The 14,963-nt window shown below is 37.8% G+C and overlaps 2 protein-coding genes across 2 annotated transcripts; both read left to right on the top strand.

The window, feature by feature from the left end:
* The first annotated feature begins 2,967 nt into the window (after window positions 1-2,967).
* LOC105533141 (olfactory receptor 2AJ1-like) lies at window positions 2,968-4,022 on the top strand. The gene is given in 2 exon segments (XM_011971485.1): window positions 2,968-3,898; window positions 3,901-4,022. Coding segments are annotated over 2 exon segments (1,053 nt in total).
* Window positions 4,023-11,019: 6,997 nt separating this feature from the next.
* On the top strand, window positions 11,020-11,985 carry LOC105533135 (olfactory receptor 2AK2). The gene has a single exon (XM_011971479.1). It carries the CDS (start codon window positions 11,020-11,022, stop codon window positions 11,983-11,985), a length of 966 nt encoding a protein of 321 aa, XP_011826869.1.
* Window positions 11,986-14,963: the final 2,978 nt, after the last annotated feature.

A 14,963-nucleotide genomic window follows, 5' to 3' on the forward strand; every position in this document is an offset into this window, starting at 1 on the left:
GGAGGCTTTGTTCATTTCTTTTTACTCTTTTTTCTCTACATTTCTCTTCTCACTTCGTTTCATTCATTTGATCTTCAATCATCGATACTCTTTCTTCCAGTTGATCGAGTCGGTTACTGAAGCTTGTGCATTTTTCACGTAGTTCACGTGTCATGGTTTTCATCTCTATCAGTTCTTTTAAGGTCTTCTCTACATTGATTATTCTAGTTATCCGTTCATCCATTCTTTTTTCAAGGGTTTTGGTTTCTTTGAGCTGGTTACGTAGTTCATCCTTTAGATCTGAGAAGTTTGATCGACTGAAGCCTTCTTCTCTCAACTCATCAAAGTCATTCTCTGTCCAGCTTTGTTCCGTTGCTGGCGATGAGCTGCGTTCCTTTGGAGGGGGAGATGCACTAGGATTTTTTGAATTTCCAGCTTTTCTGCACTGCTTTTTCCCCATCTTTGTGGTTTTATCTGCCTTTGGTCTTTGATGATGGTGATGTACTGACAGGGTTTTGATATGGGTGTCCTTTCTATTTGTTAGTTTTGTTCTAACAGTCAGGACCCTCAGCTGCAGGTCTGTTGGAGTTTGCTTGAGGTCCACTCCAGACCCTGTTTGCCTGCGTATCAGCAGTGGAGGCTTCTGAAGATAGAATATTGCTGAACAGTGAGTGTTGCTGTCTGATTCTTGCTCTGGAAGCTTCGTCTCAGGGTGTACCCAGCCATGTGAGGTGTGATGTGTCAGTCTCCACCTAGTTCGGGATGTCTCCCAGTTAGGCTACTCAGAGGTCAGGGACCCACTTGAGCAGGCAGTCTGTCCATTCTCAGATCTCAACCTCCATGCTGGGAGAACCACTGTTCTCTTCAAAGCTGTCAGACAGGGACTTTTACATCTGCCAAGGTTTCTGCTGCTTTTTGTTTAGCTATGCCCTGTCCCCAGAGGTGAAGTCTACAGAGGCAGGCAGGCCTCCTTGAGCTGCTTGGGCTCCACCCAATTCGAGCTTCCTGGTGGCTTTATCTACTTAAGCCTCAGCAATGGCGGGCACCTCTCCTCCATCCTCACTGCTGCCTTGCAGTTAGATCTCAGATTGCTGTGCTAGCAATGAGGGAGGCTCCGTGGGCATTGGACCCCCCAGGCCAGGTATGGGATATAATTACCTGGTGTGCCGTTTGCTAAGACCCTTGGTAAAGTGCAGTATTAGGGTGGGAGTTACCTGATTTTCCAGGTGTTTTGTGTCTCATTTTCCCTTGGCTAGGAAAAGGAATTCCCTTCCCCCTTGCACTTCCCAGGTGAGGTGATGCCTCGCCCTGCTTCAACTCTCGTTGGTCGGGCCGCACCCGTGGACCAGCATCAACTGTCTGACATGCCCCAGTGAGATGAACCCGGTACCTCAGTTGAAAATGCAGAAATCACCTGTCTTCTGTGTCGCTCACGCTGGGAGCTGGAGGCTGGAGCTGTTACTATTTGGCCATCTTGGTCGCCACCTCTCGAGAGTCATCCTCTTTAAGAGAACAGGAAAGTCTCCATGGAGGGATGATTTCCATGTAAAATCTTGGGAGAAAGGAGGAAATGGAAGCTTTTAGAAGTGCTGGGGAAGAGTGTTTATGTGCAAGAAAGAACCCAAGTTATGAAAAAGATGCAAGGTAGCTCAATTTGTGTAAATATAAATACTTCAGTTTCACCTGAAATGTGAACTAAATGTACCACATTTTACAATTTTTCTTGTAATTTAAAAGATTTAGACCTAGCAGAATGTCTGCAAACTCAAAACTCATGTTCCAGAAAGAATAACTTAGTATTCGGATTGAAATGTATATATATGGGGAGACATTTGAGGCAAGTAATTAACTGAATTGTTATTTTAATGTAATATTTGGTGTTTCTGTCCTCTAAAATCAGGTGCTAAATATTTGGAGTGAAACATGTTGGAATTATAGTAAAGATTCCCTCAATATAAAATCTAATAGATGTTTTATTGGTAGCAAATGATCATCACAGACCACTGTACTAGTTTTTGTGTTCCCAGATTGACTCATTTGCCCTCTTCAATGATTCTTTCTCATCAATATATTTCTGCTGTAAATTCTGACCACAAAATGCATAACATTCTAAGGTAATCTGCATACATACATGATGTACTAAAGTGAATTTAAAAAGGACTTCCTCTGGTAGTTTTGATTTTTACAAATGTATTCAATAAAGCAAATTTAATATTATTCCTCCAATATAGTTATAATTTTGTCCTCATTGAGCGACTTCCCTCTCTGCTCCTTATCCCCCCATGTTTCCCAGCCGCTAGTAACCAGTATCCTACTCTCTACTTCTATTAGATCGGATTTTTTACCTTCTGTATGTGAATGAGAACATGGAGTATTTATCTTTCTGTGGCTGGTTTATATCACTTAACATAATGTCATCCAAGCTCATCCTGTTGCCACAAATGACAAAATTTCATTTTTTTTTAAATGACTGAATAGTATTACATTGTGTATGTAGACCACATTTTCTTTATCTGTTCACTGGTTGCTGAACACGTAGTTTGATTCCCTATCTTGGATATTTTGAATAGTGCTGCACTAAACATTGACGTGCAAATGTCTCTTAAGTGGGTCAATTTCCTTTCCTTTAGATATATGCCCTGTAGTGGAATTGCTGGATCATATGATAGACCTATAATACGATTTATAATAGCTGTACTAATTTATATTCCCATCAACAATGTATAAGACTTCTCTTTCTCTACCCCCTCACCAGTATTTGTTATTATTTTGTCTTTTTTGATAATAGTAAGATGATGTGTCATTGTGGTTTTGAGTTGTATTTCCCTTACGATTAGTGATATTGAACATGTTTTCATTACAAAGCATGCATCACTAACTCTCATTTTATTTTGCAGATACATTATTATAAGGTTAAGTTTTACACTAGTTTTTCTTCTTTATTATTTATTTATTATTTCTTTTTAGGTTAAAAAAAGTGAATTCATGATGGGCCATCAGAATCACACTTTGCACAGAGATTGCATACTTTTGGGAGTGTTCTCTTCTTCCCCAACAAGTCTGGTTTTCTTCTTATTTATATTTGCCATTTTCATTATGAGTGTAACAGGAAATACACTCATGATCCTCCTCATTCGCAGTGACTCCAGACTTCACACTCTAATGTATTTTCTGCTCAGCCATCTCTCCTTTATGGATATCTTGCATGTTTCCAACATCGTTCCCAAAATGGTCACTGACTTCCTGTCAGGCAGCAGAACTATTTCACTTGCAGGTTGTGGGTTCCAGGTGTTTCTGTCCCTCACCCTCCTGGGTGGTGAGTGCCTTCTCCTGGCTGCAATGTCCTATGATCGCTATGTGGCTATCTGTCACCCACTGCGCTACCCGACTCTAATGAAGGAGTATGCCAGCACTGTCATGGCTGGAGGCTCCTGGCTCATTGGGGTTTTCAACTCCACAGTCCACACAGCTTACGCACTGCAGTTTCCCTTCTGTGGCTCTAGGGCAATCGATCACTTTTTCTGTGAAGTCCCTGCCATGTTGAAGTTGTCCTGTGCAGACATAACAAACTATGAACGAGGGGTTTATGTAAGTGCTGTGTTATTCCTGGTGATCCCTGCCTTCTTGATCTCTGCTTCTTATGGCCAAATTATTCTTACTGTCCTCCAGATGAAATCATCAGAGGCAAGAAAAAAGTCATTTTCCACTTGTTCCTTCCACATGATTGTGGTCGTGATGTACTATGGGTCATTTATTTTTACATATATGAGACCTAAATCATACCACACTCCAGGCTAGGATAAGTTCCTGGCAATATTCTATATGATCCTCACACCCACACTCAACCCGTTAATCTACAGCTTTAGGAATAAAGATGTTCTGGTGGCAATAGAAAATATGCTCAAAAGTAACTTTCTGCATAAAAAATGAATAGGAAAATTCCTGAACGTGCATTCTATGTCTACATTAAATACCTGAAGGATACTCATGATAGATTTTCTAGAAAGAAACCAATGCTTCTATCTTGCACATATAAGAAGTGAATATTTCAGAAACCTTGTTAATAATAAATAATAACCTGTGTTTGTGTTGTAAACATATACCTCTAAAAATGTATTGTTCTTTCTGTGGTACCAATTATAATCATGCAACAGTTACAGGAAGTAAAAATTACCCAAGGCGTCCTACTCCCTAACACTAAAATTGTAAGACTTTATAAGAATGTCTTTAAAAATACAATCCCTCATGCATTGTATAACAAACACAAATCCATATAATGTCTATTTTTATAAAACTTTGTAAAATTATATTGCTAACTATCATTTATGAAAAATCCACAAATTCCACATGAAATCTCCATTATTGTTTGCCTGGTTTGTCAACACCTTTGTTTAGTAAAGTTTTATATATATACCTATATACATATATAATTTGTGTTAAAACTGAATTACTCAAATGTTAGAAGCAACTCTATAATATCAGATAAGATTATAAAAATTGTCTAATTTCATTTATGCATATAGTATTATATTTTACAAACTTCTAGAAATTCATCCTAAATTTTTTTTTCAAAGAAGATAATATTTCTATTGAGAATTAGTTTATTTATTTATTTTTTAGAAACAATAAGATGCACTTTGTAACTTTCCAACATACAAAGAGCCTGGGTCAAATCTGCCTTCTGGCAGCTGGGCACCACGTCGGCTCCCCTGCAGGCTGCTGCCTTCCTTCACATTGCTCTGCTCACTGGGTGGTTCTGGTCCCGGGACCTGGTGGTAGGGGCTGAAGAAAGGAGGCTGGGAAGCCAAGTTCTGCTCTCCTCATGCGGTGACCTGCGCCTGTCGTCTGCTTGTTTGGCTACAGAACGCTGGCAAACCACTGGTGTAGGTCCAAGAGCCCAAAAGCTGAGAAACTTGGAGTCCAGTATTTGAGGGCAGGAAGCATCCAGCCGGGGAGACAGACGGAGGCCGGAAGACTCGGGCCAGTCTAGTCCTTCCGTGTTTCTTGCCCTGCTTTGATCCTAGCCATGCTGGCAGCTGCTTAGATGATGCCCACCCAGACTGAGGCTGGGTCTGCCTCTCCCAATCCACCGACTCAGTGTTAATCTTTCGTAACACCCTCACAGACACACCCAGGAACAATGCTTTGCATCCTTCAACCCAATCAAGGTGATACTCAGTGTTAACCCTCACACCCTCGATGTGGTATCTGGGTATTGCTGCTCATTATTCAGGGCCCAGGGGCTCTTTAGTTAATAGGTGCTGAATGTTCCCAGAACTGGGTCCTTCCTTTGAAGGCAGCGGGTTCCTTTCTGGCCCAGGGTGTGTCTAGAAATGTCATCTGGGAGGTAGGGCCTGGAATGGGGGCCTCATAACTCTGACCTGTCCTCTATCCTGCTGTGGCTTGGCTGATATCCTAGACACAAGACAAAATCCTCCCAAATCTTCCCTCTCTTCTCCTCAAGCAGAAGGAAGGAGTTTCTTTCAGAGCTTTGAGCTGAGCAGCCTGAGGTTAGGGGAAGGGGTGATGTCAGCACTCGCTTCCCGTCCCAGCTGTTGTCTCAGTACATCACATGCCCCTCAGTCTGCTGTCTTTGGACCTAGTTCTGCACCAGGACTCACCTACGAATTGCTGTCCTTATGGCCTAGATGGCCTTTCAAGTTTGCTTGAGACGCAGAGTGCTGTAGTCCTTGGTGGGGAGGTTGGCAGACACTCAAGTTTAGACCACTGGGATTGCTTCCCCTCTGACAAGGACTGCTTTAAATGCTCCCTCTGTGGGCAAGTGTCAGTTGAGTTTGGTCCAGTTTTCCTTTTTGCTCTAACGGGACAGGAGTGAGTTCATTGCCTCACAATTGGTGTGTTCTCCTTCCCCCAGCACCCAGAGGTGATATCCGCATCATGCCACGCTGATGGCAGGTGGAGAGGGCCAATGTCCATGATTCAGGACTGTTTTTAATCCCTTCAGCCCCTCTTTCAGTGATATGAAACCAGGTGCTGTGAGTGCTCACCTGATTTCTCATTCTTAGCAAGGTGTTGTTTTGTGTGTAGAGAGTTGTTGACTTGGTGTCCTTGCAGGGGAATGGTTGTTGGAGCTTTCTATTTCATCATCTTGCTCAGCCCTCCCTCTATTGAATTTTTTTTTTTAATGTTGTGTTTCACTATGTTGTCCAAGATGGGGTCAAACTCCTGTACCCAAGTGGTCCTCCTTCCTCAACCTCCTGAGTAGCTGGGATTACAGGCCCACTCCACTGCACCTGTCTTGCTGATGTTTGTCATTATCTGTGTAATGATCCCACTAAGGAATTTTTGATAACTTTTATTTACAGTTTTAATCAACCTAATTGCATTCTACCTTTGTATTTTAGACAAACTTTAAGGCTGTTTAGCCTTTCTCACCAAATAATTCATTCGATATCTAAAGATTTTGCAAATAACTGTGTGGATCTCTGTAAACATATTCCATTATATCATGGTTTACCCAAGTCATGTTAAACCCATGTAATTCTTTCTCTGGGGAAAGTAAGCATGGTAAGGGAATTAGAAGCCTTCCACAGTAGTCTCCAATTAGGCATTTTCCCCACCGGAATCCTTTCTCTATAATGAACATCCTACTTGAGAGGATTCCAAATGATGCAATTACCAAAGGAAAATAAAATCCCCATGTTTATATATTGTTGGATTTAAGTTACTTTGTTTTGTATTTATTTTCTAGTGTCATATTCAAGTGCTTAAACATGGAAGATATTTCTTATTTAAGGACAGATTTTGTCATTTTAATCATTCCACTTATATTTGGCTCCCAGTGAAGGGAGACGAAACTGTGTTTCATAAGTTTCCTCGTCTTTTTCCGGAAAGAATTAATCACCAGGAGGGGTAAGTAGCTATAACAAATGGATGATTCTGAATTCATAATTTCAAATGCACATGTTTGGAGCATCTCAATATTTAAATTTCTATAGAACATCTCAATGCCTAAATTTCAGAGATATACCACTGGCCAAGGTGTTAGAGAATCTTCTATTTGTAAGATCTTGCAGATAATGATGATTCTGTTCCATGGACAAGTCATCTTTCTAACCTGACTATATCTACAAAGGACTATGGAAATAATCATTTTAATTGAATTTTAATTGCATTAATATCAATCGAAGATAAAATTAAAACTTATTTCTAATTTTTACCTAATTTTTCAGCTTCTTACATTTTCATTACATATGGGAAATTTCCTCCAAGTAGTGATAAGGTAATAGAATCTTATCACCCTAAGATGGATAAGGTGGCTAGAAAAGACAAATCATGAACGTGACTAATCATTGTCTAGAACTTGTGGAACAAGCGGTTATCGAAAGTTACCTCAATGCCAAGTTATTGTCTAATCAAATTTACATTATTCTATTTTAAACTTCTTTGTGAAAGCAATCTAAGTTCCTTCTATTAACATGTTTTACATTTTGATTGATTATCTATATTCTACTTTTTTTTTTTTTTTGAGACAAAGTCTTTCTCCTGTTGCCCAGGGTAGAATGCAGTGGCGTGATCTTGGCTCATTGCAACCTATACCTCCTGGGTTCAAGCTCCCTCAGCCTCCTGAGTAGCTGCCACCACAGCTGGCTATTTTATTTTTTATTTTTTATTTTTTATTTTTCATTTTTATTTTTAGTAGGGACAGGGTTTCACCATGTTGGCCAGGCTGGTCTCAAACTCCTGACCTCAGGTGATCCACCTGCCTCAGCCTCCCAAACTGCTTGGGATTATAGGGTTGAGCTACTGCACCGGCCTGCGTCCTACTTTTGAAACCCAATCTTTTTGAAATCCTAACCTTCATTTTATAGTGTCTCTATTATATTTTTAAATATTAACACCAAAATACTAGCATCAATATTTAACACTTATTATTTAATGTGCTAAGTAAAATATATGGCACAGGTATTCAATAGATAAATGAATAAGTGACATTTTAAACTTTTGTTATTATCTTAGTTTCCTTTCATACTATGTCAGGCAGGAAATTTAGGGACCATCTCCATTTTAATACAGACTTATTTGCTTACCAAAAGGAAAATTACTAGAAAAAAAAAACTTTGAAATTAAATCTAGCACTTTTGAAGACACAATGGAATGCAAAGAGGAAGAGAAGGAGGAAAGAAGAAAAAATGAAGAGAGAGAAATGGAGGAGAGGAGGAGAAAAGACAGAAGGAAAGAAAAAGAAAAGAAAAGGATGGGAGGAGAGAAGTAGTGTGAGCAAACTTCCCAGAAATTTAGAATTCATAGTGAAGGCAGATAAAAATCATATAAATGTTTATTAGTGTTAACTCTGGCCCACCCATTTTCCTAAATAAACATCATATGTAAATGTGTTTTTCTTTCAAGGTGGGGATTGTAATCCCAGATTTTGAGAAAGCATAGCAAAGTCTCAGAATGTAAGCAGACTAAAATCATGAGCCTATAACTGGCAAAGTGAGATTCCAAATAAAAAATGTGTCCATCAGAAAACCCTACTTTCTGATAATGATGTCTCTAGCACATTTATACTGGCTACCACTTCATGGTTATAGTGTAAGTTTTTCTGGATGCTACACAACAATCAGTTGGTTCCTGCAGTTTATTGGTGGCATGGAAAGAGAAGAAAGTGATGGGAAATTTAAAATACCGGCAAAATCTACAAAAGCTCTGATCATTAGAGAAAATGATATACAAAGAACAGTCTTTGGAACAGAAATTGACAAGTGCTATAAAGGAGAAATAACTTGTCTTCTACTCAGCCAGCTATGTTCAAAGAATAACCGTCCACCCTTGACAACCTAAAGTAGTGGCATCATAATGAGGCAAAGGTTCAGCACTGGCAAAATGGATGGAAACACGCGGATCAATTGCTGTTGGTGACTGAATTATGATCAATAGACATTGTTTATTTGTGTGTGTATGTGTTTATGTTTGTGTGTAAAATCTCTATTAGTCCAATTTTCATAGCTAATTTTGAATATGTGACATGTCATCAGATGAATCACTTCAAAACTTTTTTTACCGTGTGTTCATAATTCTGAATGGTTCTTAGAAAAATACCATCTTTATCATGTTTGTACCAAAGATGCATTTCATATATTACTGAAGCCAAATTGCCAATAATAAAACTGTTAGTCCAAAATGTGTGGAAAAGATAATTAATAAAAAATAATTTTAAAAAACTACCGTGTGTTACCAAAAATGTACTAGAGTACAGTGAACTACATTCTTGACTTTTTAAAAATTACCTTAATAAGGTTGCTTTGTTTGCATGACATTGATTTAGGCTTAGATAGGTAATTACCCTATCTTAAACCTTCTATCTTGTTTTATGAATCACCTCTTTATTTCTTTTTCCAGGTTATTCAGTCAGGTCCTTTCCCCATCCCCCCCAGTTTATTGGAACCTTTATATTTAAAACAGTAAATAATTCATTTTATCGCCCTAAGAATTTTCTGTGCGTTCTTGTTAAAATCTATATTTTTCTCCATACAATTTTTTGAGAAGTAAACACTAATAAGTTTGAAAAATGATCGTCGTATGATGAAATGATCATTCCAATAATTCCAAAACTTTTGCTCATTTTCTTAAGCAATTTCCCTATCCTGCACAAATGATTGATAATATATGAGATATATTCCTATATTTTGTATAGTAATTTATTCTATTACATAAATTTTGTTATAGCTATCATATGCTTTCTCTATCATACTCAATTATACGCAGTATTTTATACATTTACCTCTGTACAATCTTATTGTTATATTTCCTTCCTGTTAGCTTTTGGTAAACAATTTTCACTCTTGTTTTAGGTTAGATGTCTTCTTCCTAGGTTTTATTAAAATAATTATGTCATCTCTGAAATACATAATCTTAAAGTTTTGGTTGATTTTTATGAATTTTTTTACTAAGAATTACCATCTGATGATATTTATTCTAACAATTCCATGACTTTCCATATTTTCTATTGTATACATGCTTTAAAATATGTCTTTTAGTATATTATTAAAATATTATTTAAATATCATTGAGTAATTATAATTAGCTATGTGACAATATTTTAGACCAGTACAAAAAGAAAGATTATTGAATATTGCTAGTTTTGTATAATTCTAACTTTTAAAATGAACTTATACATAATACTTTCAGCAACTATTTGTATTGTTTTTAATTTTTCAAATATAGTCAAGCTTTTCAGCCTAAATGTAATATGAGTTCCAGAGATTATCACTATATTGTGCTCATAGTTTAGGCCCCATAAATCCTGAGAGCATTTAATATTGTTTCAGATAATTTCACTAAATACTTTTAGAACATGGGACGTGTAGTTAATAAGACATTATTTGCTATGGTAGTGTGTATAAGCTAGGCTGTTTGTCAGGAAGAAGGAGTAATAAAAATTAAGTCCTGGTGGTGAATTGCCCATTCTTTAAATGGTATTTGAGAATAATGACGTGTATATTTTGGTATTAAGACCAATAAATATTTTTGTATTTCCATGATTCATTCTCAAGCTCTTCCTAATGTTTGGTTTACCTTTTCCCCCAAGTTTATAAAATTGTGTCTACATTTACAGAAAGAAAGAAATACTAATTAAATAATAAAGTCTGTAATGGCACTTTCATATAAATGTCACTACATTTATAAAGTATTTATATTTATATATTCCTATTTATGACCAATGTAATCAAAAGAGAAATGAAGAGTCCTTGAAATTATATATTTGACTAATTCTGTCATGTCACATATATAAGAAAATTGAGTCAGAGAGTGAACTTATAATACTTATAAAGGAGAAATATAACTTGTTCAAACAAATCATCTAAATACTCTATGTTATTTTCACTTTATATGTTATTCTGCGGTTTGTAAACATCCTTATTTTCATATCATCATTTATAAAATGGAAATTTTTCTGTGGGTGAACTCCATGTATTGAATAGGAGAGAGATGTATTCATCCAAAGAGCATCCAGAAAATTCAACTGTGTTTAATATTGTCATTTTGCTTTCTCTTAAGGGCAGCCAACATTATTACATGAACGTTTCAGATGTCATCTCCTTTGATATTTTGATTTCAGCCATGAAAACAGGAAATCAAAGTTTTGGGACAGATTTTCTACTTGTTGGTCTTTTCCAATACGGCCAGATAAACTCTCTTCTCTTTGTTGTCATTGCCACCCTCTTTACAGTTGCTCTGACAGGAAATATCATGCTGATCCACCTCATTCGATTGGACACCAGACTCCACACTCCAATGTACTTTCTGCTCAGTCAGCTCTCCATCATTGACCTCATGTACATCTCCACCACCGTGCCCAAGATGGTGGTCAACTTCCTCTCACAGAGTAAGACCATTACATTTATGGGCTGTGAGATTCAAACGTATGTGTTCTTGGCTCTTGGTGGAACTGAAGCCCTTCTCCTTGGCTTTATGTCTTATGATCGCTATGTAGTTATCTGTCATCCTTTACATTATCCGGTACTTATGAGCAAGAATATCTGCTGCCTCATGGTTGCATGTGCATGGGCCAGTGGTTCTATCAACGCTTTCATACATACAATGTATGTGTTTCAACTTCCATTCTGTAGGTCTCGGCTCATAAACCACTTTTTCTGTGAAGTTCCAGCTCTACTGTCATTGGTGTGTCAGGACACCTCCCATTATGAGTATACAGTCCTCCTGAGTGGACTTATTATCCTACTGCTACCATTCCTGGCCATTCTGGCTTCCTATGCTCGTGTGCTTATTGTGGTATTCCAGATGAGCTCGGGAAAAGGACAGGCAAAAGCTGTTTCCACTTGTTCCTCCCACCTGATTGTGGCAAGCCTGTTCTATGCGACTGCTCTCTTTACCTACACGAGGCCACACTGCTTGCATTCCCCTTCACAGGACAAGGCGGTGGCAGTATTTTACACAATTATCACACCTCTACTGAACCCATTTATCTATAGCCTGCGAAATAAGGAAGTCATGGGGGCAGTGAGGAGACTGTTGGGATAATGGATATGCTGTAGAAAATATGACTTTAGATCTCTGTGTTCATTGAGGATTAACAACATAAAAAGCTGTTCCTGAAAACTATCTAGAAAGATATAAATACGTATTTTCTCTATAGAAGTCACAAAAACAGTATTTATCAATCTTGTTTAACTTGTAAAGCAATAGAATTCAGCCTTCTCAAATCTGTGTTCCCCTGGCATTTTAATACTTTGACTTGCCCTCTTGAGTAATCTGAAATGTGAACCATAAAAATAAAATCTACTTAAACATTTAATGTCAAGATAATCTATATAACAACCAAAGTTAACAGAGAGAAAAATGCATAATTCATTTATTCCTTCTTTCACTCAAGTGTTTTAATGCTTTAATTTGTGTGTGACACTGTTACAGACACTGGTCATGTGAGAGTAAACAAAAATAAAAGCTGACAGATATCTCTGCTGATGGGCAAACTTAATTTCTGTTTCTGTTTTTCTTTCGTGGTTTTCATGCTTGATTGATTAATAAAATTTCTTTAAGAAAATCCAGTGAGTGAAATTTATTAATATTGAATAATGTATTAATAGGAAAGCAATTGGTGTTTTCTTATCTTGAGGAAGAGAAGAGTCAAAACTTACAGCGTCTGAAGGGAAAATCATGACAGGTGGCGGTAGAGAAGAGAGTGGGGTGAAAAAAAGACAAGAGTATCTATTGACGTGACTCTTTTCCTTCTGCACCATAACACCTTTTGCGCATGCAAATACGCCACACACACCACAGACACACACACAGGAGGTGCACACCACCCGGGGCCATCCAGGCACTTCTGCCAAGTTCCTTTAAGGGGGATTACACAACTGCTTTTCCCTCTGCCTCTATTTCAGAAAATATTCTCTTAAGACACAATGCACATCATCCAGTCATTTCTTTCTTTCTTTTTTTCTTTCCTTTTTTTCTTTTCTTCTTTTTTTTTTTTTTGAGATAGAGTCTTGCTCTCTCGCCCAGGCTGGAGTGCAGTGGCTTGAGATCAGCTCACCACAACTTCTGCCTCCCGGGTTCAAGCGATTCTCCTGTCTCAGCCTCCCAAGTAGTTGAGATTACAGGCGCCTGCCGTCGCAACTGGCTAATTTTTGTATTTTTAGTTGAGACTGGGTTTCACCATGTTGCTCGGGCTGGTTTCGAACTCCTGATCTCAAGTGATCCTTCTGCCTTGGCCTCCCAAAGTGCTGGGATTGCAAGTGTGATCCACTGCGCCAAGCCTCAGTCGTTTATTAATGCAAAATTAATATGTCAAGTTGTTGTTATTGATACTATTAATGTTTTTTAATATTATCAATATTCCATTATTAAAAATTTGGGTTTTTTTATTTAATCATTTTGTCCAGAAATACCAGCTTTTGATTTCTATTTTTTCTTTTTCCTCCCCTCTCTTAATTCATTGACCTCCTATAATTACCTACCTATTTGAATACGAATCTCAAATAGCCCTTTAGATATTATTTTTGAGAATCCTAGTATTATTATTAAAAATAATTCCACAATGTCTTTTACTGCCTAACCAGTTGTAAGACAAAATGAAAATGTAGCGACAAGTCTCTAAATTTAATATTTTCTTTGGGAAGAAAGAATTACAGCAAACTGATGGGTCTTGACTCTTTATCCAATTTGCCAGTCTGTGTCTTTTAATTGGAGCATTTAGCCCATTTACATTTAAGGTTAATATTGTTATGTGTGAATTTGATCCTGTTATTTTGCTCATTAGTTGATGCAGTTGCTTCCTAGCATTGATGGTCTTTACAATTTGGCATGTTTTTTGCAGTGGCTGGTACCAGTTGTTCCTTTCCATGTTTAGTGCTTCCTTCAGGAGCTCTTTTAAGGCAGGCCTGGTGGTGACAAAATCTCTCAGAATTTGTTGTCTGTAAAGGATTTTATTTCTCCTTCACTTATGAAGCTTAGTTTGGGGATATGAAATTCTGGGTGGGACAATCTTTTCTTTAAGAATGTTGAATATTGGCCCCCACTGTCTTCTGGCTTGTAGAGTTACTGCCAAGAGATCCACTGTTAGTCTGATGGGCTTCCCTTTGTGGGTAACCCAACCTTTCTCTCTGGCTGCCCTTAACATTTTTTTCCTTCATTTCAACTTTGATGAATCTAACAATTATATGTCTTGGAGTTGCTCTTCTCAAGGAGTAACTTCTCAAGGAGTATCAAGGAAATATGGTGTTCTCCGTATTTCCTGAATTTGAATGTTAGCCTACTTTGCTAGGTTGGGGAAGTTCTCCTGGATAATATCCTGCAGAGTGTGTACTCAGGAGACCCATCTCACATGCAGAGATAAACATAGGCTCAAAATAAAGGGATGGAGGAAGATCTACCAAGCAAATGGAAAGCAAAAAAAGGCAGGGATTGCAATCCTAGACTCTGATAAAACAGACTTTAAACCAACAAAGATCAAAAGAGACAAAGAAGGCCATTACATAATGGTAAAGTGATCAAATCAACAAGAAGGGCTAACTATGCTAAATATATGTGCACCCAATACAGGAGCACCCAGATTCATAAAGCAAGTCCTTAGAGAACTAAGAAGAGACTTAAACTCCTACACAATAATAATGGGAGAATTTAACACCCCCATGTCAACATTAGACAGATCAGTGAGACAGCAAGTTAAAAAAGATATCCAGGAATTAAACTCAGCTCTGCACCAAGTGGACCTAATAGACATCTACAGAACTCTCCACCCCAAATAAACAGAATAAACATTCTTTTCAGCACCACATCACACTTATTCCAAAATTGACCACATAGTTGGAAGTAAACCACTCCTCAGCAAATGTAAAAGAACAGAAATTTTAACAAAGTGTCTCTCAGACCACAGTGCAATCAAATTAGAACTCGGGATTAAGAAACTCAATCAAAACTGCTCAACTACATGGAAACTGAACAACCTGCTTGTGAATGACTACTGGGTACATAATGAAATGAAAGCAGAAATAAAG

This window comes from Mandrillus leucophaeus, unplaced genomic scaffold, assembly GCF_000951045.1.
Source record: "Mandrillus leucophaeus isolate KB7577 unplaced genomic scaffold, Mleu.le_1.0 Scaffold1227, whole genome shotgun sequence".
In the NCBI taxonomy this organism is placed as follows: Eukaryota; Metazoa; Chordata; class Mammalia; order Primates; family Cercopithecidae; genus Mandrillus; species Mandrillus leucophaeus.